Source organism: Pipistrellus hanaki (genome assembly GCF_964339955.1).
Source record: "Pipistrellus hanaki genome assembly, chromosome: 4".
In the NCBI taxonomy this organism is placed as follows: Eukaryota; Metazoa; Chordata; class Mammalia; order Chiroptera; family Vespertilionidae; genus Pipistrellus; species Pipistrellus hanaki.
Genome location: NC_140506.1, coordinates 101616385 through 101640697, shown reverse-complemented (window position 1 = coordinate 101640697; position 24313 = coordinate 101616385). Strand labels below are relative to the sequence as shown.

At 50.3% G+C, this 24313-nt stretch overlaps 2 protein-coding genes across 2 annotated transcripts in view; one reads left to right on the top strand and one right to left on the bottom strand.

Moving 5' to 3' along the window:
• Nucleotides 1-261: 261 nt before the first annotated feature.
• On the bottom strand, nt 262-24069 carry ZP2 (zona pellucida glycoprotein 2; the record flags this gene model as incomplete). Its single annotated transcript, XM_084882149.1, is given in 13 exon segments — nt 262-1018; nt 2221-2410; nt 2500-2624; nt 2771-3260; nt 6583-6709; nt 7422-7690; nt 7692-7794; nt 8522-8686; nt 8830-9111; nt 9620-9775; nt 11240-11334; nt 12548-12627; nt 23849-24069. Coding segments are annotated over 13 exon segments (2451 nt in total). The 3' UTR covers nt 262-870.
• ANKS4B (ankyrin repeat and sterile alpha motif domain containing 4B) overlaps nt 6650-24313 on the top strand; it is a 43246-nt gene continuing 25582 nt past the window's right edge. The window contains exon 1 of the mRNA XM_084882758.1: nt 6650-6672. The gene's annotated coding sequence lies outside the window, so the exon portion shown is untranslated. The remainder of the gene's footprint in view (nt 6673-24313) is intronic.

Sequence of the window (24313 nt, the reverse complement as noted above, 5' to 3'; positions counted from 1 at the left end):
CTTAGCTATTAGCAGTGAGGTGGGTTTCTGCACAGATAAGATACAGTTTACAAAGCAGCTTGGAGCTGTAGGGAGACTATATGACCCCGCTGTGCTAAAGGAGGTTGGGGGAGCAGAAGCCATCCCTGGGAGGAGACTGTCCTCTCTTGTTCAGAGGCGAGCATGCATTCTATTTGCTTACTGGAATGTCACATACAGCCTCGCCCTGGCAGCCAGGGAGGGCCCTGGGCTCCAGGTCCATACCTCTGCCCGTGGAGCCCTCTGACAACAGGAGGATGGGTCCCGGCAGACTTATTGTTGTTTCCTCTTCCTCAGTGGTCCCCGAGGCTGCAGACAGGTAACAGGGCTTGAGCTCTGAACTAGTGCGCATGAGCGGCCTCGCAGGGCAGACCGTGGCTCCCGCTCTGCTGGGCAGGGAGCCGGCCTCGGCAGGACAGGGCATGCATCTCCCTAAGGACAGGGTGGGCCCCTCAAGAACTTTACATCTGAATCCACCGAGTCTGGAGAAGAAAGACCTTTTGGTCACCCTGTAAACGCTCAGACTTGTCCACAGGGACAAGAGCCTGCCCATGTCAGACTCAAACAGGAAGGCCTGCTGGGCCAAGGCTGCCTGGACTCTGAGTGGGTGAAGAATGAGGCCTCGTCCTTACGTGTTGAAATGAAGCTTGTTCTGAGTAACTTCACAGTAACGAGGGTTGCAATGTTACCTCGCCTGCTCCTCGGTGACGCAGGGCAGGCCCCGGAGCACGGCATGGAGTGGGGGGAGCGCAGGTTGCAGAGGGAGGCGCTGCAGTGGAAGTGGACCTGGGACAGCGGCAGAAGGAGGCGGCGGCGAGGTAAGCCAGGGCCCCGCAGCCCCGCCCTCGGCCGTTAATGACTCACCAGGCTGGCCAGCACTCCAGCAGCTGACACGAAGGCAAAGGTCTTCACCTCGAACCTCCGGTAGTGGGCAGGGTAAGCCACAGAGGAGCCAATGGGATGGAAGGTGGTTCTGTGCGTGTCCAGGGTGTATTCACAGCTAGGAGGCATGTGCCAGGGAGGACGTCAGCCTTCACCCGGGCAACTCCACGTTTGCCCAGGTTCCGCCTCCCGGGGCACCGTCAGGACCATTGCTGTACGTTCCACCGCACCTCCTTCTGACTTGGCCTCTCCAACCATACCCATGAATCCTAAGCAGCATGTGCTGGTTTTCTCCTGCTATTTCAATTGTATTAATACAATTTAAATATTTATATGTTTGCCAGCTAAACACAACAAGCGCTACAAGATTCATATGTGTGTCTTCAGATGACACTGGCTGGATTCTGACTACTGTGAGCATGTCCGAGGAATGTATTTGTCAGTGACACAAACGTTGGAGAAGTCCTTAGGTGCTAGCAGAGTGAGAGCTATAAAAAGTGGGTGTGTGCTGGCCGGAGGCTGAGCTCGCTGGGACACTGTCCCCTACACCAAAAGGCTGTGTGTGGGCTGGATTCCCAGTCAGGGCACATGCCCAGGTTGTGGGTTCAATCCCCAGTCAGATTGTGTACCAGAGGCAACCTGTTGATGTTTTTCCCTCACATCAATGTTTCTCTGTCCCCTTCCTCTCTGTAAAAATCAATAAAAACATTCTCAAAGTCTGAAAACAACAACACACGGTGTGTTGGGTGTAAGTGCTAAGGAGAGAAGAGTCTGAAGGGTCAGGGAGCCGGGTCAGCTGACTTCCCAGAGAAGAGACATTGGACAGGCTTCTGGGTTGGAGGAGCACAGCTCTGCGTGGCCAGCAGGGCGGTACCTAGAGGCCAGGAGCCTAGGGGCAGAGGCAACAGCTCCCAGAAAAGGAGGTGTGGGCTTGCGGGGGCAGACCCACAGGCAGAGTCCGCGCCGGGCAGCCTCACTCCAGAGCAGGTGTGAGGCCCAGAGGCAGACAGGTGTCCCCGCATCCTGCGCTGAGCAGCACTGGGGCTCCTGGCGAGCAGGGCTGCTGCCCAGGGACCCACCAGGTTGGGATGAAGGTTCACAGCATGCAGGACGAGGCTGGGCTCAGGATGGAACTGGAGGGCGGCCTTCTCCCCGGGGAGCGAGCCCGGGGCCAGGCCTCTGTGAGCCCCCCTTCTAGACTCGGGGCGGGCAGGGTGGTCACCGAGCCCAAGGACAAAGGTCAGCGCTTGGCGACGGGGCCCCAGAGCGAGGAGCTGGGTGCCCCCCGGTGCACTGGAGGGCTCGCGGGGAGGGACCTACCCGTCCTTGACCACCGTCCAGTGGGGCCGGGCGGCGGGGTCGGTGGCGGGCGTGGCCCAGCAGTCGCCCAGGACCAGCTGGATGTTGGGGTCAGTCCTGTTGACCACGCTCACCTCCAGGAAGATGGGCTGGCGGAGGCGCCGCGGCACCGGGTAGTCCCTGTCCGCGAACGGGCGCAGGTAGGACCCGTCTGGAAGGGAGCAGCTCTCAGCCCAGGCCGGCTGGGGTGGGGGCTGGGGGCTGGGGGCTGAGGGCCGGGGGCGGCGCTGCAGGGCTCACCTGGGAAGGCCTGCAGGAGGAAGGCCAGCGGGCCCGGCCGCACCAAGCGCCCCGCAGCGGGCGGGCCCTGGACGCTGGCGTTGGTGAGCACGGCCCCTGCGCGGTAGTGGCACCTCACGGTCACCCTGAGGGTGCAGTGGGTGGGAGTCAGTTAACAGCTGCTGGGCATTAGGCTGGAGCCTGAGCACCAGACACAGCCAGGCCCACCCGAAACACCGCCCACCCCCGTCCCACCCGAGCCACCCGGTCCCACCCGAGCCCCCTGTCCCACCTGAGCTCCCCAGCTCTGGAAACGGCGCGTGGAGGAAGCCCGGCCCGGAGCGCGCGTATCTCATTCTCGTAGATGACCTTGCCGCCCTCGAACTGAGAGTGAGAGAAGGTCAGGGGGTGCTCACCGTGCTCCCAGGCCGGCCTCAGCCCGCTGTCCACACTGACCCGATGGGTGGTCCCACATCCATTCAGAGGAATGCGAAACCTCGCCAGCCCCCGGGGCGCTGCGGTGAGGCGGGGCCAGCAGGAGGAGTCCCCCACTCTGAGGGTGGCCAAGTTGAGAGCGGGGCTCAGCTGGTGACTGTGGACTTGGACATCCATGAACCCGTCCTGAGTGCACAGCTCGCCTGCTGTCAGAGTGGCATGAGATGCTGGGGAAGGGGGAGCAGGCGTCTGCCAGCAGTGCCATCCTTCTGCCTGCACTCTGAGGGAGGACTCCCCTGGTTTCACCAGGCGGCACCCCCATGTGTCTAAGTCTTTGGGGTAAGATACTTAAGGAGACAGACAGCAGAAATCCAATTAGTACCATTCGCCAACCACACCCTAGGACAGATGAAGTTAAGAGGGAAAAAAAAATTGAGGAGAAACCAAGATGGTGGCAAAGGTAAACACCTAAATTGCTGCCTTGTACAACAATTTCAAAACTACAACTAAAGACAACTATCACTCAGAACCACGGGAAAGCTGGCTGAGTGGGAGTTCTACAACTAGAAGGAAAGAGAAAGGAGCACAAGCACTGAAAAGCTGAGGTCCAGAGGCACGCGAATCGGGCTGGTGGCTGGTGACTGAGAGCACTGCTTTTTCAACCCAAAGGGAGACAAGCTCTCGATTACTCTGAAATCCAGTTTCTGGGGAGACGCAGGGGACCCAAACTCCTACAGGGAGAAGCTGGACTGTCTGCCATCAGGTTGGAAAGTGAGGGTGACTATTTTGCAGAGGTGCGCCCAGCAATCATTGTTTACTGCGCTGGAGCACGGGACACGTGGGGACCTGAAAAGGCAGAGAAGATGGATTGGCAGCTATTGCTGATTGATACACTCTAGCCTAGTGATGTCCTGAGACCCTACCCTGCACAGTCTACAAACACACCCAAGCTCCACACTGAGGCTTTTGCATATAAATGGCCTGTGCTGTTGCCAAACAGACTGCAGTTTCAGTCAGTCAGTTCCAAAACCTCCAAACCCCAAGCAAAGAGGAGAAAACTGTAGTTCTCGCTGAAGCTCCTGTGGGGTAGTCTCAGACAGTAGCTGGCCTACATCCCACTGGAGATCCAGAAACTAGTGTATCTAGTGGTTGATGTGAGATGAAATCAAATTTCAACTACTCTCATATGGGACACATTCAAGAGGCAGACTCAGTGAGTACCAAAGCCCTACTGGAACAAGTCCTGCCCCATAATCATGTCTCCAGCACAGCAATTCTTCTGTTATAGACACAGCGGTTCCTCTCAGCCAATTGGCCTGGAGGTCAATTCCTCCCAGTGACACTAACAACAATCAAGACTTAACTACAACAAGGCTGTATACACAGTCCACAAAGGGGTGCACCAAGAGTGCCCACCTCAGGTAACTGGGAGGCTGATCCATTGAACCATATAGGACACCCAGCACACAAAGCTACCCTACCAACTCAGGGAAACAGCAGAAATGAGAAGACAAGGAAACAGATCACAAACAAAAGAAATGTAGAACAAACGATTAGACATAGAGGTCAAAACTATGGTTATAAGGGTTTTCAAGAATTTCCTAGAAAAGGCCAATAAATTCAATGAGACACTCGAGTATATGAAAAAGGACCAACTAGAAATTAAACATACACTGACTGAAATAAATATACAGAAACCCAACAGCAGACTAGAGGAATGCAAGAATCCAGTCAAAGATTTGAAATACAAAGAAGCAAAGAACAATCAACCAGATAAGCAAAAAGAAAAAAATTCAAAAAGTTGAAGATAGTGTAAGAAGCCTCTGGGACAACTTCAAGTGTCATCAGAATTATGGGGGTGCCAGAAGAAGAGAGAGAGCAAGATACGGAAAACCTATTTGAAGAAATAATGACTGAAAACTTCCCCCACCTGGTGAAAGAAATAGACTTACAAGTTCAGGGACTGCACAGAACCAAAAACAAAAGGAATCCAAAGAGGATCACATCAAGACACATCATAATTAAAATGCCAAGGGCAAAAGACAGAATATTAAAAGCAGCAAGGGAAAAACAGTTACCTACAAGGGAGCACCCATAGGATTGTCAACTGATTTCTCAACAGAAACTATGCAGGCCAGATGGGAGTGGCAAGAAATATTCAAAGTGATGAATAGCAAGAACCTACAACCAAGATTACTCTACCCAGCAAAGTTATCATTCGGAATAGAAGGTCAGATAAAAAGCTTCACAGATCAGAAAAAGCTAAAGGTGTTCATCACCACCAAACCAGTATTATATGAAATGCTGAAAGGTATTCTTTAAGAAGAGAAAGAAGAAAAAAGTAAAGATAGGAATTATGAACAACAAATACATATCAACAAATGAATCTAAAAGTCGTGAGTTAAAAATATAAGGAACAGAATAAACTGGTGAATATAAGAGAATCAGGGGCATCGAATGGGAGTGGATTGATAATTTTCAGGGGGGAAGGGGCATGGGAGGTGCGGGAAGAGACTGGACAAAAATCATACACCTATGGATGAGGACAGTAGGGGGGAGATAAGGGCAGGGGGTGGGGTGGGAACCAGGTGGAGGGGAGCTATGTGGGGTGGAGGGGAAGAAGAAACAATTGTAATAATCTGAACAATAAAATTTTATTAAATTTAAAAAAGAGAGAGAAAAAAAATACCTTTTTGGTACATGAATATGCTACTGAGAGCCTCCTCTAAATGCCCCGCCTTTAAAACTCCTCAGAAGGAAGACCAGTGCCTGCCCTCTCCCTCCCAGGAGCACAAGGCCCGTGCCGTCCCTCTCCTCCTCCCCTCCCCCTCCTCTTCCCACATCTCCTAAGCTCTAGGATCCCAGGAGACTTGCAGCCAGGGCAACTGTACTTCATCTGGGCAACCTCCCTCCCCTCTACCCTATCCCCCAACCCCCAACCCGTCCCCAAGGCCCCCTTTTCTCTGACTTTCTAGTGAGCCGGAACAGCCCAGTCCAGTCTCATGCCCCCACCGAGTCCCTCTCCTGTTGCCTTAGGCCTCACTTGCTTTTCTGGCCCCAGCTTCAATAAACGTCCTCTGAGATTCAAAATAAAAGTACCTTGGTAAGTGGCTTGAGTTACAAGGGGAGACCCTGAGGTCCCGGGCGATGGTGGAGCTGCTTTGTCTGAACAGAGTTTATGCAAAGAAGAGGGAGCAGGAGACAAGGAAGGAAGCACCATGTGGGGGAGAATCTACAGAAAACCCCGAGGAGGGGCTGGCGTGACTCAGTCAAATTATTTGTGACTTGAAGTGCAGTGCCTGGTGTCCTATGTCCCTCTGTCAGACACACACCCAGGACGGCTGGGGAGGCGCCCATCGTCCCTCTCTGGCTTGGCCTGACAAGGTATGTGTGTGTGGGGGGGTGTAACAGCAGAAGTTCAGGAAAAGTCTTTTCACCTTCGCTAATCTCTTTAGTTCCAGGTTGGGCCACAGGCTCAGGCTTCTGAGGCGAAGCACCCTCCTGGGCCACCCTCTTGCAGCCCTACCCCAGCAGCTGGTCTGGGCCTCTGGCCTGGCAGCTTTTGTTTCCTGGGCGTGAGCAGTGCAGTGTAAACCATGCCTGCTCTCCCGCGGGCATAGGGAGGCTGAGGAGAACAGAATGTGCAGACCACTGCTCAAAGGTCTTTACCTGTAAGGACTGGCGGCTCACAGAGACACTCAGGGTGAACCACCATGGACGCTGTCTCCCGGAGGAAGGAAAAAGTCAGCTTGAGTGACGGTAAGTAGAACTGGTAGGGCAGGCACTGTTCTGAGGACTGAAATGCAAGAAGAGTGTCAGCATCAGAGACCACCCAGTGGGCCCGGTGCAGTGTGTGTGTGTGTGTGTGTGTGGGGGGGGGGGGGTGGTAGGAGTCCTGCAGCGCACACCCCAGACCTATTTGGTTTCCCTTTAAGCCAGAAGGAGAGACCCTGTCACTGTGTCAGGATTCGTCCCTCCACAGGGTATTTATTGCTTTAATCCATGCCCCCAAGTGCCCAGCACTGCGTGCTCTTTGTACTGGACACTGATGATGAGTTAGCAGGTCAAATGCTACAGAGAACCTAGGGCCCTGCCAGCAGCTGGAGAAGAGGGCTCCGCAGAGCACAAAGACCCCTGTGTCCCTGGCTGTGGCCCGGGAGGGACTGGCTCAGGCTGGCAGTGTGGGACCCTCCGTTTGGCTCAGGCTGCCCTGGGTTAAGAGGGCCTGAGTCACTCATCATTAGAAACTGGGCAGAGTTTGTACTATTCAATGTGCTGAGAAACATTGAGGAACACTGCCATTGTGGAGGTTCAAAAGGCTCAATGTTTGCAAGTAAATTTCAGTTACTGGGGAGTTCACTTATGCAAAGTAATCAGATGAGGCTCCCAGACTCTGGGCTGCCACACTGGCTGTTGTAACGTACAGGCAAGTCATCAGCAGGTCAGGTTACTGGTGAGACTATGTTTCAGTCAGGTTCCCACACTCAGTGGTTGGCAAGGCAACGTACTTTCGTTTGGAGAAGAGCTTTGCTGAAGTGCAGCCTCAGGCCCCCTGCTGCCTCCGTCCCGATGCCGTGCCGATGCAGCTGGCTCACTGCGATGTCTCTGTTTCCAAAGCTCACGGATCTTAACTTCCCAGGGAAATCTGGGATGGCAAGAGTCATGTGCGTGGCATTGCAGGTCACAGGGCCTGGAAGGCATGACCGGAAGGTGTCTGTGGTCAGCTCTGAGGAAGCCCCAGAACAATGTCTTCCAGCCTGGAGCTGCCTGTGCCTGGATCTTACCTGATAAGCAAGTCACTTGTGCTGCTAAAATGATCTTTTGTCCAAAAATTCTATGGATGAGCTTCAGAGGCACCATGTAGAGATGACTGTGACCTTGCTGGGGAGAGGGGACAACATCGTCAGAGACCTCACTACAATTCAATTTCTAAACAACACTGGGAGAGTGGTCAAGGCAAGCACATACTCAAGCACGGGGCACTGTTTTGGCCTACGTAGAATTCAGGCATTTTGTCCAATGATTGTTCTGTCAGGGACTCGTTTTAAAATTTCGTGCTTTTCATACTTGGCAAGCGAGGGTTGTCTATCGAGGTGCCCTGTAGCTGATCCTTTCTGGGTCCCAGCAAAAGCTGCTCTATTTTATGACTATTTTTTGGTATCATCATCCAGAGAGAATGCTTGCAAGACTGAATAACCTTCTAGTGCAGATCTGTTCCTGCTAAAATGCCGGTGTTTGAGCACTTTGACACATTAGCTCATTTAACACCGAGTCTCTTCTGTCGGCTCAAGAGCACCGGTCCCTACTGCAAGGCACAGGATGGGAGAACGATAACAGCAACAGAACCTAGCTCGTGGGAGACCTCGGTTCTCTCGCTCCGTACTCCACAGCCGATGCAGGCCAGGGGGAAGAGGGAGAACTGGTGAAGTAAGGGCCATCTGTTCACCACCGAGTCTTCAACACGTGGCGCAGCGCAGCCCACAGAAAGCACCGAGAAGCCCGTGAGTGAGGTGTGTTCTCAATTACTTTGAGGACTTGGCTGAGGTCAGGCTTGGGTTTGAAAAGAGTAGCCTGTGCCTGGGTGGGGCACAGAGAGACTCACACCCACCGTGTAGTGGGTCACTCCGGTAGCATTGAACGGCACTTGCATGGTCATCTTGTAGTCGTCAATTAGGATGTTGTATCCCTGCGCTAGGGCCTCCAGAAGGGTCAGAGTGTGGGCTTCTGCGCCGTAACCAACCTCAATGCTCCATCCCATCTGCTCCTGGAGATCCTAAAGCCAACATTTCCCTCAGAGGGCGGACCTCCCCTACCCTCCAAGCTTATCATCTAACATTTTAATCAGGATTGAAGTTATGTTATCTTTAATATAGAAAAAAGGCTACTTATGTCTGTATATTAAAGTTATTTTCATACCATATTTTCATCAGCCAAGCCAGGAACACCATGAAAGGTAAACTGGAAGGGAACAAACGTGGGATGTAAGGAGAGTTCCCGAATCCTGCTGCCCGCAGAAGGCAGAAGGCCCAACCAGCTCTGTGTGGCTCCCCCGAGGCCTGGGCGTGGGGCCTGAGGACAAGCAGGACCAGACAGACCCAGCTGCACCCTGAGACACCATCTCGCCTCCAGAGCTCCTGGTACTGGACGGCAATCGGAGGATCTGAACTCCCTTTCAGCTGCAAGTTCAGACCACGTTCTCTAGGCACAGCTATACTAGCCTGTAGGGACCTAGGGTTATGTCCAGCCATGCCGTTCCATTATTGTTGTAATAAAGTACTGGTATTTCTCTGATCTTCCTGTTGTCGAAATTAGCTATGTTAGACTATGAAATCCATGAGCGTGTGATTGGGCTGTTTGGCTCATCTACTGGATCCTATCCTCTGGCGCAGGGCCTGGCACATGGTAGGTAGGCAGCTTTTCAAGAAAGTATAAATGTGATGGTAGCTTCCTATTGCCAGGCATGGTGTGCCAAGTCTGTGTACACCCTCTCAGTGTATTTTTAGAGAAACCCCATAAGGAAGTGTTATTTTCTCCCACTTCGGGGCTTGGAAACAAAGAGTTGGTTTGTTTAAAATATTAACTCAAAGCCACAGAGCCAGTAAGTAGTGGATACAGGATCGCAATTCTGACCTTATTCCCAAGCCTGACTCTGTCCAGACACACCCTCCCCTCCCTGGGCTGCGGGGAAGCCTGCCTCTCTACTCACAGACATGCCCTCCTTCGAGCACAGGGTGGATCCTGGGTGCTCCTGGGCCCCTCCGGCCCGCACGGCCGGACAGCTGACCTGATACATGAAAGCCTCGTGTCCTCCAGCAGCAGCCCTGTTGTCTGTGAGCCGGATGGTCATCTGGTGCTGGCCAAGCTGTGTGCAAGCGGTCTCATAAGAACAGGAAGTGTTGGGGCCTCCGTGAGAAAGGAGATTCCAAAATGCCGTCTGACCTGGAGTGGTCACCAGGACTGCTGGTTCTGGAAGGCCCCTCACCCCTACACCAGGAGACCACAGCCAGCCCGTAAGAGAGCCCAGAAGCACACATACATCGTCAGGGAACAGTTCCTGAACTTCACAGACTGGAGTTCAGTTTTCATTTTCTGCTTATACTTATCCTATGCCAGTCTACCGTAAGTCAGAGTTCTGGCTGATTTGGGGCCTCTACTAAGTCATTCAAATACTTACTGAGCATCAGTGTAGCAGCCATGGTGCTGGGAGAGCCATCTTTGAGCATTTCCCTGCCTTAAGGAAGTGGGAGACAACCTTTTTCTGTTAAATGTTAGTATATATTTTATACTGTGTAGGCCATATATAACTTCTGATATGTCTTTTTAAAAACTCGTTAAAAACATAAAAGCCATTCTTAGCTTGAAGATCACACACACACACACACACACACACACACGAATGCCATGGGCTGGACATGGCACCCACAGTTGTGGTTTGCATACTCCTGTCTACAGGAATGCAGCTGTAAGCTTCCTAAGGTTGGGAAGTGACCACTTTAATTGCTCGCTCTTCACTGTGGGGTCAGATCAGTGTCCTGCAGGTTTTTGGACGCACCCCGGGTCTACATCACCAATGAAAGGAGGGAGGCCTGTACTTCCCATTCCCCAGTGGCTCTCTTCATGCTCCAGCTTGAGAGCTGCCTAGAGGGGCTGCGTTTCCTTCACTGGGCAGCGCGGGTGCCTGACAACACGGGAAACCTATCGCTCTCCAGCACTTGTTTTGGTTGCACAGAGGGTCCCTTTGCCAGCACCACAATGCCTCCCACTTCCCATGAGGTAACTGATCAGAATAGCACGTGTCTGAGTATTTGCTGTGGCCAGGTGCTGCTCCAACTCCTAATCTGCTTTAGGTCATCACTTTTTAGATACTGTGTGGAGAGAGTACCATAACCCCATTTCCCAACGGGCAAGCAGAGGCTTAGGAAGGTTAGCTAACTTGCCCAGGGTCACAGCCAGATAGTGGCAGAGTCAGGACTCAAGCGCAAGACCTCAACTCTGGGGTGTCTCAACCTCAGCCTGAGAATTCTGTGTTTTGGGGGTGAGGTCACCCTATTCAATGGCGGCTGTTTAGCAGCACCCTGGCTGGTATCTACTAGATGCAGTACCGGTTTCCTTCTCTCCAGTTTTGACCACCAAGAATGTCTCTGAGCATTATCAAATGTCCTACATATAAACAAAAGCAAAAAACAAACAAAAGAAAAAGAAAAACAAAGTTCCCCCTGGTTGAGAAACACTGTGCTAGTCCGCAGCCTATACATTTAGCGAGCAGGTAAGTATCAGTAATGACTAGACTATACTTCCCAAACCACTCCTCAAAGCCGGTACTTACCACCCTGCTGGTGCAGGTCTCATAGGGGGCCCGTAGGGTGTGCTTTTCTGGGTTGAGGATGTAAGTGCAATTCAGCATTTCAAGACCGAAGGGATCTACGGAAGCCAGAGAAAGTTAGAGAGGGGTGGCCAAGAAGGACATTCAGTGACAGAAGCAATCGAAGCCACAGAGCCAAGACTGCCGATCCATTCCTCAGGCATTTCAGTTACTTCACTGCTTTTGTCCCCACTATGTGGTGTGGCCTTCGCTCTGAGGGATGCTGTGATCCACAGCCAAAGCTTCCCCAAGGTTCTGAGGTAAGAGAAAAAGCCTCCCACACTTGGCAACACCATGCAAAGCAAGTGCCCCCACAGCATCACGGGAACTGGATGTGTTGCTCCAGTTTGTGAAAAATGGGGCTGGCCTGGAGCCCAGGTGCTCTGCTGAGTGAGACGAAGCTAAGAACATGCATTACCAACCCAGCACAGAGGCATGCCAGTTCTCGGGGCCATGGTCGCTTGAAAACTCCACTGTCATTCTGTCTTCATGGCAGGTGACAGAACCTGAAGAGCAAAGAGAGTGTTGGGGCCTCTGAACTCCAGGTGCATGACTCCCACAGAAGCATGACTCCCACAGAAGCATCAAGGGAGGTGCCAGCTGGGAGAGGCAGAGCTTGTCCACCCGCCCGCAGGAGAGCACAGCTCAGAGGGAAGGACACACTCCAGTACGTGGTACCAGGCACTAGGTACCCCAGGGATACCCTGGGTGAGGGCACACACTCCGGGGTCGGGGCCGCGAGCACGCACCGGGTCGGGGCCCACACCTGTGGGGAAATCAGGCTTGGGCCCTGACAGTGATGCTGACAAGGTGGAAAGGAGGGACTGCACGTCTGAGAGAAACTGGGAGCAAAGGTTTTGTCTAATGGATTCAATTTGAAGTTTTAAAAAAGGCCTGTGTAAACTCAAGGTCACTGTCTAAGGTTAAGTTCTGCCTACAGTCTGCTACTCTGTGTCCTCCAGCTCCGGGGAAAGTTTCTAAAACACCCCATTTCAGGTGGAACCGCTCTGATTGGGCTCTGGGTTGCTGTTTTCCTTAACATGAGCCGGTGTTGGAGGACGCTGCTCTGGGGAGGGTCTCAGGCTGCGGTTGTGCTCTTCAGATGCCATAAGTGTGAGGCAGCGGGCAGTGTCTGCAAGCAGTTTCTATAAGAAGCCATCGGTAGGCCTCAGAAAATTCTAGTGACTGGCTCAGGGTAGAAAGGGTGTTTCACAGCCATTGGCCCGGGCTGCACCTGCTCAGAGCGGGAGGCGTTGCCCCCGGGCGGCGTACCTGAGAAGGCGCGAGTCCCCAGCTGTGCAACCTCTGCTGAGCACACCAGAGTCACCAGGGATAACAAGAGGGCCAGTGACCTGCAGGTGCCATAGGGGGGAAAGAGTTAAGGGATGGACTTTACCACACAAGGCCACGTGTCCCCTCCCTCTGCCCCAGGCACTACTCACCTCCAGCCCGGCCTGAGCCAGCCTGAGGGACTCCCACCACCTCCTCTCTGCCAGCACGCCATGGCCCCCGCACCGCCAAACCAGCCAGGCAGGAGGCGGATGCTCGTGCTTTTAGAGCAGGAAGCTGGCTGGGACCTGCCCCCTCCCCATTGGAAGCACCTGAATCCCTGCAGCCCCAGCTGCCAGGGCCGGAGGGCGAGGCCTCCAGGCCAGCCGGGAAGCCAGAGCTCCCGGGAATGAGCTCCAGGTGGGGAATTAGTGTTTTTCTCGTAACACGGGGAAACTAACCTGTTTGGGACAAAACATTTACAAAGGAGTGAAAGAGGGAGTGGGCTCCTGTTCGCATTGCCTTCAAGCAGAGCCCTCTCCGTCACACCCGCTCCTGGCCGGGGGTGGGGTAGGGGTGGGGGGACACACCTGGCCGCTGCATGAACCAGCTCTACACGCAGATGGAGCATTGTTCCCTGTCTATAATTATAAACTTACTGCAAAAACACACTGGCAATTACAGGGAGATATAGAGAAAAAGAAAAAGTTACCCACAATCCCACCACTGCTAATATTTAGGTATGCAACTTTATAGATTTTCTCTACAAACACCATACACACTTAGAAAAACAACCAAAAACTGCGATCAAAGTTTAAACTTTGTGTCGTAACCTGCTTTTACTACCTTACATATCATGGGCATTTCCATACTAAACTTGATCTCCATTTCTACTTTAAGGCTGCGTTACATTCCATGTCTAGATACATCAGTGATTAACTGTCCCCTGATGATGGACATTAAGATGGCGCCCAGCTATTCATCATTATAAATAACTAGAGACCCAGGGCATGGATTTATGCACAGGTGGGTTCCAGCCAGCCCGCCCCAATCAGATCAATTGGGCTGGGCTGGCTGGGGAGTGGGGCCATGGCCGGTTGGCCAGCTGCCCCCATCCCATGGTCAAACTCCCAGTTGAACCCCCAATTGAGGGGACAATTTGCATATTAGCCCTTTATTATATAGGATTGTATGATAGACATTCTTCTTTTTTTTTTTTTTTTTAAATATATTTTATTGATTTTGTACAGAGAGGAAGGGAGAGAGATAGAGAGTCAGAAACATTGATGAGAGTCATCGATCAGCTGCCTCTTGCACACCCCCCACTGGGGATATGCCCACAACCAAGGTACATGCCCTTGACCGGAATCGAACCCGGGACCCTTCAGTCCCCAAGCCGACGCTCTATCCATTGAGCCAAACCGGTCTCGGCTGATAGACATTCTTGTACCTCTCCCTGGTTCCTTAGAAAAAAAGCCCTAGAAGTAGAAATTCTGGGTCGAAGGGAAGAGTGGTCTAAATAGGAAGGTCATAATGGGTAGCAATTGGGGGAGTACAGATGAGGAAACTGAGGCACAGCAGCTTGCCCAGGCTTTGACTATTGAGTGTCAGGGCCAGGTTGAGAACTCAACTTTTCTGAGAACAAATCACCGTCTCTTCTCAGCTCTCTCATTGTGCTGAAGACATCTCGATGCTGCAGCCTGGGCTGGTAACAGTGATAGAGGCTCAGATTCCGTGGGAGTCAGGGTGGCGTTTGCAATTACTGGCTCATGTGTTACCTTTGTGGTGTGAATTGAGGCACATGGCAGGCTGGGTAGTGTTTCCCAACTTCCTGGATCAAAAGACCCCATGGGGCTCCCGTTGACATCAGCCACCGGGGTCCCACTCGGGAGCTGTTGGAGCAGGCTCTCCAGGGGCAGGGCTGGGGTAACCCATGCTCGGCGAATACGCAAGTGAGGCTTATGGTCAGGAAGATGGGGGAACACCTGGAGAGAGGGAGGCAAGAAACTAGTGGTTGCCAGTGGTTAACCTCTCCGTGGGAATTAACTGGTTATGTCGCAGAGGAACTGGAAGAGGGAGGACAATCCATGCTAAGCAGGTGTAGGGATAGAGATAATAAACAGATATAGATTCCAGCAGTGGCACAGTATTAACAGTCACTCCTACTAAGCACATTTTCCCAAAGGTGGTTTCTTTTCTGCAAATGTGAAGGTGATTTGTTACCACCACAGTTAAGGCTCTGATAAGAACAGAGGTAGGAAAGTGGAGCAAGACTCGAGGCCTGTTAAGAAGGTGGTTGGAGAGGTGGCAGGTCAACACTGGCCCTTCCTCCTGGCCCCCCCCGCAGGCTCGCTGCCAGACTGTGCTCTCCGGAGCCGGGGGTTGCCTTGGGAAGGGCACTCAGGCCAGAGCCCAAGAGCAAAGGGGCCTTGGGAGGCAAGGGGGAGCATGAAGGCCTGGGCAGGAGGCGTGGAGAGTGAGGACCACCAGGGGAGCTGCTGAAGGGTGTGTGTGTGAGGTTATTCCCTTTGTCAGGTGTGACTGGACGGTCCTGACCTGACAGAGGCAGTCCCACAGACATGCCCAGGTCATGGGCGGCTGGCAGCTGGCTTGGGGATGAGGAAGATGCAACTGTTCCCAATGAGGCACTGTCTCCGATCACTAGTTGGGAAACTGAATTCTTACCAGAATGATTCCATCCTCACTGCTCAACTAGGTAATAGCGGGTGCTCTTCACATTATTTTCAAGGAGCCCTTTGAGGTTTGCTAATACTACTAAAAGTGCCCCCTCTCCTCTCTGGGGCTGTCCTGGCCTTGCCCAGGCCCCTGGAGGCCACGGTAACCCACTCACCACCAGGCATTTCCGGAGGGAGCTTTAGGTGGTTACACATGAAACATGGTGGGTTGTGGCCTCGCTGGGGCAGGCCCCTCCTTGTTTCTGAAATGCAGTTCTTTCTTATAAACAGCTATCATTCTTAAACTCCACACTTATTGTTTTATTTTTCACAAGTTATTAACATACCAGAGGCGTGGTGCACGAATTCATGCACAGTGGGCTCCCTCAGCCTGGCTTGCCAGATCAGGCCAAAGCCAGCTCTGCCCCAAGGGTCCTGGACTGTGAGAGGGCACAGGCCAGGCTGAGGGACCCCACTGGTGCACAAGTGGGGCTGGGGAGGGACCATGGGAGGGCTCCAGAGTAACAAATGCCTAGTTGGGTTCTTGGGTTACTTTGCCTTCCCGTGGCCCCACCCCTATCTGCCTAGGTTCCTTCTGTCTCCTCATATGTACACCATCCCTAGAAACAGGAATAGGGAGCAGGAAGATTCCTGCTCTTTTTACTTTATTTATGCCTGTATTGATTAAATTGTCTTAGTGATAATGGAAATGATTTTAAAGTGATAACAGCAATAGCAGTCTATCCAATTTGACGATATTTGAGCTAGAGAAGTGTTCCAACTTCTGGTATAAAGACTAACATCCAGTGCATGGCTTTCTGCCCTGAGGCTCCCGGAGTCCAGCTCCCTATTGTGAGATGAAGTGAAGCCCAGAGGCTTAGGAACTGCCCCAAGTCACAGGGCACGCTGGAGGCAGAGCTCCGTGAGCAATCAGGCCTGGTGCCCACTCCCAGGCCCTTCCCATGTTATTCCCGTGGGTGGGCACAAGTGTGTGCACAGGAGGGGTACTTACACACTTGGTGCTGCTCTTGCAGTTATCTTAGCTTTAAAAGTCCAAGATGTCGGTTATTAGAAGCAGCAGTATATGATAAATACAGAAACTTCTACCACTATGATAAACCAGCTTAAAATAGCTTTCACATTTCAAATATGAATGTTCTTGAATATGATGTTAGTCTTTAACAATGTACCTATACTATGTTCGTGTCATTTCCCCCTGTGGTTCTTCAGACAATCCAAACTGATAAACCCCCTGACGGTGAAAGACTCAGAATTAGGATAGAGGAATGAAGGACTTCATTGACCCTGGGATACAAAGACAGAGCCGCTTAGATAAACAGAGGCCAGGGCTCAGAAGTTCTCACTGAGGACTCATTTACATAAAATGTCAACACATTACTCCACAGCTAGCAGCTAGGGCACATGTGTCAAACACAAGGCCCGCGGGCCAAATCCAGCCCGCCAGGCCTTGCAATGTGGCCTGCACCGCGCTGTCATCACTGCACTCCGCTGTCAGTTTATGACATTGTCAGTTTATGACTGTTCAGTAAACCATTCGGCCCGCAATTTAGGCTGGATTTTAGATTTTGGCCCCTTCTCTGATTGAGTTCGACACCCCTAAGCTAGGGCAATGGTCAAGACGGAAATGGAGAAAAGGTTCCTTGGCAATGCAGCAGATGCCTTGTAGTTGATAAAATATAAAATAAGTTAAATGTTAAAGTTCTGAAGGATGTAGGGGATTGATTGTGAAGATCCCAATGCCCTCCCCCTCCACACACTCACACACACATACACATACATACACACACACTCACTCACACACATACACATACACACATACACACACTCACTCACACATACACACACTAACACACACACACTCACACACACACTCACACACATACACATACACACATACACACACTCTCTCACACATACACACACTCACACACATACACATACACACACATACACACACTCACACACACTCACACTCACACACACACACACACACACACACTCACACACACACACACACACACACACACACACTCACACACGCACACACTCCTATCCTTTCCACATGCTCGGTCAGCCTGTTCCAGCCCCCTCCTCAGCTGCCCTGCCTTGGATCAGGACTGCCTGGCCTTGCTTTGGCAGGTAGACGTGATGAAGGTGCCTCTCACTCAGGTAACAGTGGGGCTCTGTTCAGCCGCCCTCGAGGCGTCTCTGTGGCCATCCCTTTCTCCCTGGGCCCCGGCCGGTGCTGATCACACGGAGTGCTGCGAAGGAGCGGGTGCTCCCAAACCATGTGATTGGATGAGTCTGGGAAGGAGGGGAGGCCCACTGTGCACAGGTCTGTGCAGACTCTGAGGCACACACTTTCGCGGTGGGAATAAGAAAAGGAAATGAAGGTCTTTCAAATGACGCACTCCTCTCCCCATTCACCCCCCCCCCCCCACACACACAGTTGATAGCCACTAAATAGAAAGCTGTGTGGGCTGAATGTGTCCCCACCATACACCGACTCATGCTGAAGTCTTAATCCTCAGGCCCTCGGATGTGGCCATATGTGCAGATCGGTCTTTGTGTGGGTGAATACATTGAAATGAGATCTGTAGGGACCATCATGTGATGTCCTGTAAGAGGAGGATGGTGTCCTGTAGGAGGAGGGAATTTGGACACGGACATGCACAGAGGGGCGGCCACGTGGAGACCAGGGAGCAGATGGCCTTTCACACGCAGGAGAGCGGCCTGGAGAGTCTCCCCCGCGGCCTGGGAGGAAGCCACTCTCCTGACCCTGACCCGGCCTGGCAGCCTCCTGAGCTGAGAGAAGCAGGTGCCTGTGGTCCCCCCTCCCCAACCCCCCGCTGTGATGTTTTGCTAGGGCGGCCCTAGAAAACGAATACCAGTTCCCAGCCTGAAATACAGCTCTGTGAATACAAAACATATTCTTTTTACTGTTTCGTGATAAGGGACAAAACAAACAACAGACAAACAAAAAGCAGGTCCCAGTTGTTATTGAGAAGAAAAATGCAGAGTGAAGAGAACTTTAGGGAAATATACCTTATGCACCTGTGAATGCCCTCTCCCTTTCTGCACCGTACAGCCACCCCCTCCTCTCTGCTTCCCCCTCGGCCACTGCCCCGCTGATACTATGGTACACCTGCTGAGAACTGACTGCACACTATACACCACATAAGTAGTTTACAAATATTAATTCAGTAATTACTTATAACACCATCTCAGTAATAACTGGAAAGTTATTTTAGAAGTATTTTCCTCATTTTACTGACAAGGAAACTGAGGCTCAGAGAGAAATAATTAGCCCAAGTAAATGGTGGAACCCAACTTCTGGTTGAGTGTCTGTCAGTCTGTGCCTCAAGAACCTGTGTTCTTTTAATATATATTAAAGATAGAAGAAGGGAGAGAGACATAGAAACATTGATGAGAAAGGAACATTAATTGGCTGCCTCCTGCATGCCTCCCCTCCCCCAGGGGGGTTCTAGCCCATAACCTGGGCATGTGCCCTGACTGGGAATTGAACTGGTGACCTCTTGGTGCATGGGATGACACTCAACCACTGAGCCACACTGCCTAGGCGAGAACCTGTGCTCTTCACTATTGCTGTGCTCTGGCTTTATTTCAACACAGTGCTTGGCGCTCACATATGCTTGTCCTACTGTCCTGGAGAGAGTTGGCTGCCTTTGTCCGCATTGGACCATCTGGAAAGGGTCCTGAAATGCCACCCTGTGATCAGCACTGCCATGTTGAAAAAAGTAGCTAATACAGATTTCCAGGTGATCTTTGCTCCAGCAGTTCTTACGGAACTTAGACAATTCAGGTTCCATGATTAGTGTATGTATCTATACCAGAGACCCGGTGCATAGCTTCATGCACAGGTGGAGTCCTTCAGCGTGGCCTGTGCCTTCTTGCAATCCAGGACCCCTTAAGGGATGTCAGAGAGCTGGTTTTGGCCTAATCCCCATAAGCCAGGCCAAGGGACCCCACCAGTGATGCACTGGGCCTCTAGTATACATATAAGATCTTTGGTTAATCTCTTCCCGCATTCTCCCTCCCCCTTCCCTCTGAGACTCATTAGTCTGTTCCATGTGTCCGTGCTTGTGGTTTCCACTCCTGTGTTGAGCATCTTCCCCCTGGTGGTCAATGCATGTCATATCTACCAGCCGGTCAGCTGATCAGCCAGTCAGCCAGTCAGCTGGTTGCTTAGGCTTTTATATATGTACTAGAGACCCGGTGCACGAAATTCATGCACGGTGTGTGTGTGTGTGTGTGTGTGTGTGTGTGTGTGTGTGTCACTCATCCCAGCCTGCACCCTCTCCAATCGGGGATCCCTTGGGGAATATCTGAATGCCCTGTGGGATTGGGTCTAAACCAGAAGTCTGATATCCCTTTTTCAATCTGGGACCACTGGCTCCTAACTGCTCATCTGCCTGCCTACCTGATTGCACCTAAGCACCTCTGCCTGCCTGCCTGATCACCCCAACTACCCTCCCCTGCTTACCTGATCACCCCAACTGCCCTTCCCTGCCAGCCTGATCACCCCCAATTGCCTTCCCCTGCTGGCCTGATCTGCCTCGGCCCCTACCACCATGGCTTTGTCTGGAAGGAAGTCAGATGTCTGGAAGATGGCTAGTCTACCTGGTCTAGTTAGCATATTACCCTTTTATTAGTATAAATAGATTTTATAGGATAGGATTGCTTAAATGGGGGGTAGAGCCTTTTTCAGCAGGAGGAGATGCTCCTGGCAGACAAAAATACATAATCCCTATATCTGGACTGATAGCCAGCCATATGCACTATACTGCTAAACTGGTCATTACAAAATTGAACCACTTTCTTACACCTTACACCAAACAGCTGTTGCCCTTAAAACCCCTCCTCAGCCTCCACCTTAGGTTCTGCCTTCACAGTTTACCCAGATTTGGTTCTGATTGGTTGGTTTCTATGCCAGTCAGTGTCTCCAGGCCTATCTCCAGGCCTCTCTCTCTGGGTCTGATCCACAGCCTCTATGGCAGCTGCGGATCAGGCCCTGCCCCTCTCTCTGGGCCTCTCTCTGAGCCTGATCTACAGCCACCTCAACACCAGTGAAGTCCTTAGGCTTCTGGCCCGCCCTGGCTAGAGGCTAATGACCTTGCTGCACCTGCCTTGCCCCACCCAGCCCCTGCTGCCCTGCCCACCTGCCAGCTGCCAGCCGTGCTGTGAGAGAAGCCTGTGGGCTGTGGGGGAGGGACCAAGAGGTGCTCCATGCACTTCCTGTGACAGGTCGTCCAGCTGGTTGTTTAGGTTATGACAGCCCCTGGCCTTATATAATGTAGATAATAATAAAAGGGTAACATGCTAATTAGACCGGACATCCTTCTGGATGACTTTCCAGATGCAGCCAGGGCTTTGAGGGAAGCCCGGTCCTGGGTGCCTGCCAGTGGCCAGAGGGAAGCCTGGATCCTGGGTTGCAGAGGGAAGCCACTGCTGGCAGCCAGGGGAAGGAAGGCCTGGTGTTTTGATTGTTTGTTTGTTTGTTTTTAATACATTTTATTGATTTTTTACAGAGAGGAAGGAAGAGGGAGAGTTAGAAACATCTAGGAGAGAGAAACATCAATCAGCTACCTCCTGCACACACCCCATTGGTGATGTGTCCCGCAACCAAGGTAGATGCCCTTGACTGGAATCGAGCCAAAGACCCTTGAGTTGTCAGGCTGATGCTCTATCCACTGAACCACACCGACTAGGGTGGGAAGGCCTACACTTGCATTTTATGCATCAGATCTCTAGTATAAATATAAATATATTTATAAATTTATAAACAATATAAATATATTGTTATTGATTTCAGAAGAAAGAAAGAGAAAGAGATAGAAACATCAATAATGAGAGAGAATCATCAAATAGCTGCCTTCTGCATGTCTCACACTAGGGACCAGAGCCCACAACCCTGGCATGTGCCCTGACCCAGGAATGAACTGTGACCTCCTATTTCATAGGTATGTGCTCAGCCACTGAGCCATGCAGGCCAGGCTGATTACTCTAAATTGTTTGAAGTGCTCAATTCACAGAAGCAGTACTTAATTAGGAAGGAAAAAGGCTTAAGAAAAAAGAAGTTTGTTCAGTTGACAAAGCAGTTGACTCAAGTGTGCATTTTAAATTCATAGCCCCTGCTCAAACTAGCCAGTGCTCACACTGTAAAGAGTTTGTTTTTGAAAACCTTTATAAAGCCTTTCTCTGTTAATTGTGAAAGCCATCTGGTACTTAGCATTTATGAAATGTGCAGTTGGGAGATGCTAAGAGATTCCTCATGCAAGCAGATGGCACAATCACAGCTCTGTCTGTTTTTCTGGAATAAAAAACAGGGCTTTGACCAGCTTGAAGCGTACGTGAATAAATTAAGCCGATCAATACTTCAGGGACATTACACTTTCAGTAGTCAACTTGCACACCTAAATATATTTATAAACGTTTCCATTTGGAGAAGAAAACCTAAAAGGACAGACACTGGTTCCTTTGATTGCATCTTATTTGTATTTAATACTTCTAAGAAAAACAAGGCCAGTGACCTTCTTTTGGAAAAAAAAAGTGTTATAAGGGTTCAACAGAGAAGTGTGTTGTGAAATCTCTTTTAATTAGGAAATCCCCACATCAAATAGGCTGTAGAGTTTTATTACTGTGCGAAGGAGAAGACAGCATGTCTAAGAGGCATTTTCTGAATAATGCCCTTGAAAATGTTTTTACCTCAGCAGACATGTTTCTCACAAACCAAAGTCCAACATCTACATGCTATTAGTGCTGCCTTGTTCTACCCTCGTCTTGATTCCTGTAGGTTTTCTGTGTGACAACAGTACTTTTGTAATTCCCTTTACTTTCTATATTGTTTTTATTTCATTAAAATTCATAATAAGATATTCATTAGATAAAGTAATTTTGTTAAGAGCAAATGTTCTGCTTAGGCCTTTTCTTTCCCCTCAGTACATAAAAATGTGCTTCTGCCATACAAGTGAATTTCCTCTCTCATTAGACATGAATAGCTTTGGAGAACAAATGCAGTCTGCTTTTGAAGGCCAGCTCTCTTAAAGTGCAGGGGACAATCTCGTTAATAAAAAATGTGTTTCTCGGCTACACAAGCTGTTGAATTTCTTTCCCAATTAGAATTGAATGGTTTTCCAGAACAACAAGGGAGAAGCTTGGCTTCCATTTTGCTGGCACTGGTTTTTCTTACGAGGGACTGGGAGTATCAACCGCCACTAATCTTTTGCCCTCCTTTCCTCTCTCTGAGCAACAGAATACACAGGACTCTGTTTTATGGTAGGCTGAAGTCCTTGGTGAATTCTCCACCCCAGTGAATTCATCTTCTTGGCCAGGACTGGCTCCACAGTGGACGGGACACCAGGTTAGACCACCCAGCTAACTGGTAGCTGCTGTTAAAGCAGGAGAGGTCAAAGTTTATAAATACAACAAGAAAGAGTTGAAAATGCCATTGCTCTGTGGGGAGGAAGAGAACCATTGGTGGGAGAGTCTCTCCAAGTGTTGCGGCTGGGGTATTGTTAATCCTGTTTTCCTCTGGGCCATTGGCAAAATGGGCAGAAGGGCCTCTCAAAGTGAAATAGTTAAATGCTTGAGGTGCCAAGTAACCAGCGGGGTTTCTAGATTGTAGGAAAGCAAAGGAGGAAATAAAGCCTACTGCTCCGAACATGAGTGACAGCCAGAGAGACACAGAGTCACCGGCAGGATAGTTCTGCAAAGCTATGCTAGTATTACTGGATTGTAGGGCAGGGGGTGGAGCGGGGGTAAGAGAAGGTTGTGGGGGGGTGCAAGAGTTGGTTCCAACAGGAAGTTTGATGAAGAACTTGACTTGCTAGATAACCAAACAATTCTGGAGATGGTCATTGCCAACTATGTCTTATCCTCAAGTCTTCCCACTAGTGTGTGTGGGAAGTATTCTCTGACCTTCTGAGAGTGCAGCAGCAGCAGACTGTTGAAACAGATTTAAATATTTATTTCCACACGACCAATACTGTCAGAACATACAGTCAAAGCCATTGCCCACAATTATCCAGATTCCGCCCAAGAAGTTAGTGTCTACAATATATGCTAACACATGTTAGTTATTTTCATTAATCTCTTCTTTCATTATCTTCCACCAATTTGCTTCCTTTTGACTTTGGGGAATAAAAAAAATAGAGAAAATATTGAGTTGTTGTTCTCTCTATCTGCAAAATAAGCCATAATCACACTCTTTTGCCAATTTGTTAAACCATACTTTATAGTTTGGAATGATTTTTATCTCATTTCATCTTTACTACTGTAAGCTTAGGTGATATGATTATGAGCAACACCCCCCAGTATTATCCACAAGGAAATGGACTCAGATAGCTGGACTAACTTTCCCCAGATCATATGGACTCCAGATCTTCTAGCTCCAAATTCAACCCTTTTTCTCACCCTCCCTCATCTTGAAGGGAGGATTTGCAAGTTCAAGATTTGTTTCTATTTCCTCTTCTCCTTCCCCTCCCCATCCATCCATTTTTCTTTCAAGGAAGAGGTTTTCCCAAGAAAATGCCAAAAGGATGTCAGGATCTTTACCTAAAAAAAAAAAAAAAAAGCTTGATGTTCTTACCATTTCACAGGAAAGTTGAAGTCTAAGTTGTAGTAAGTACTTTTGGAATCAAGAAACTTCCTTCTCCTCCTTGTCCTGAATCTCCAATCTTTCTTTATCTCCTCTATAATTGCTCTGTCCTCATCCTTATTCTCCTTCTCATCATTATCATCATCATCATCATCATTACCATCATCATTGTCATGTGGTATCAGATTCCTTGTTTGATTGGCACTTAGCATTCTACTACAAATAATCTATCTTTGAGAAACTCTCTCTGGTTATGATAATGTTCAATTTTAGCATGCATTAATGAATGCAATTGTACCAAAATTCAAGTGGCTCATGCAAAATTGAATTGAGAAACAACATAGTAATTTTCTTGGCTTAAACTATTCCTTTCTCTCAAAGTACCCACAATTATGATTGGATGTTTCATTCTCTCTGGGATTAAAAAAATTATTTTGTTGTTAAATACTGTTTCCC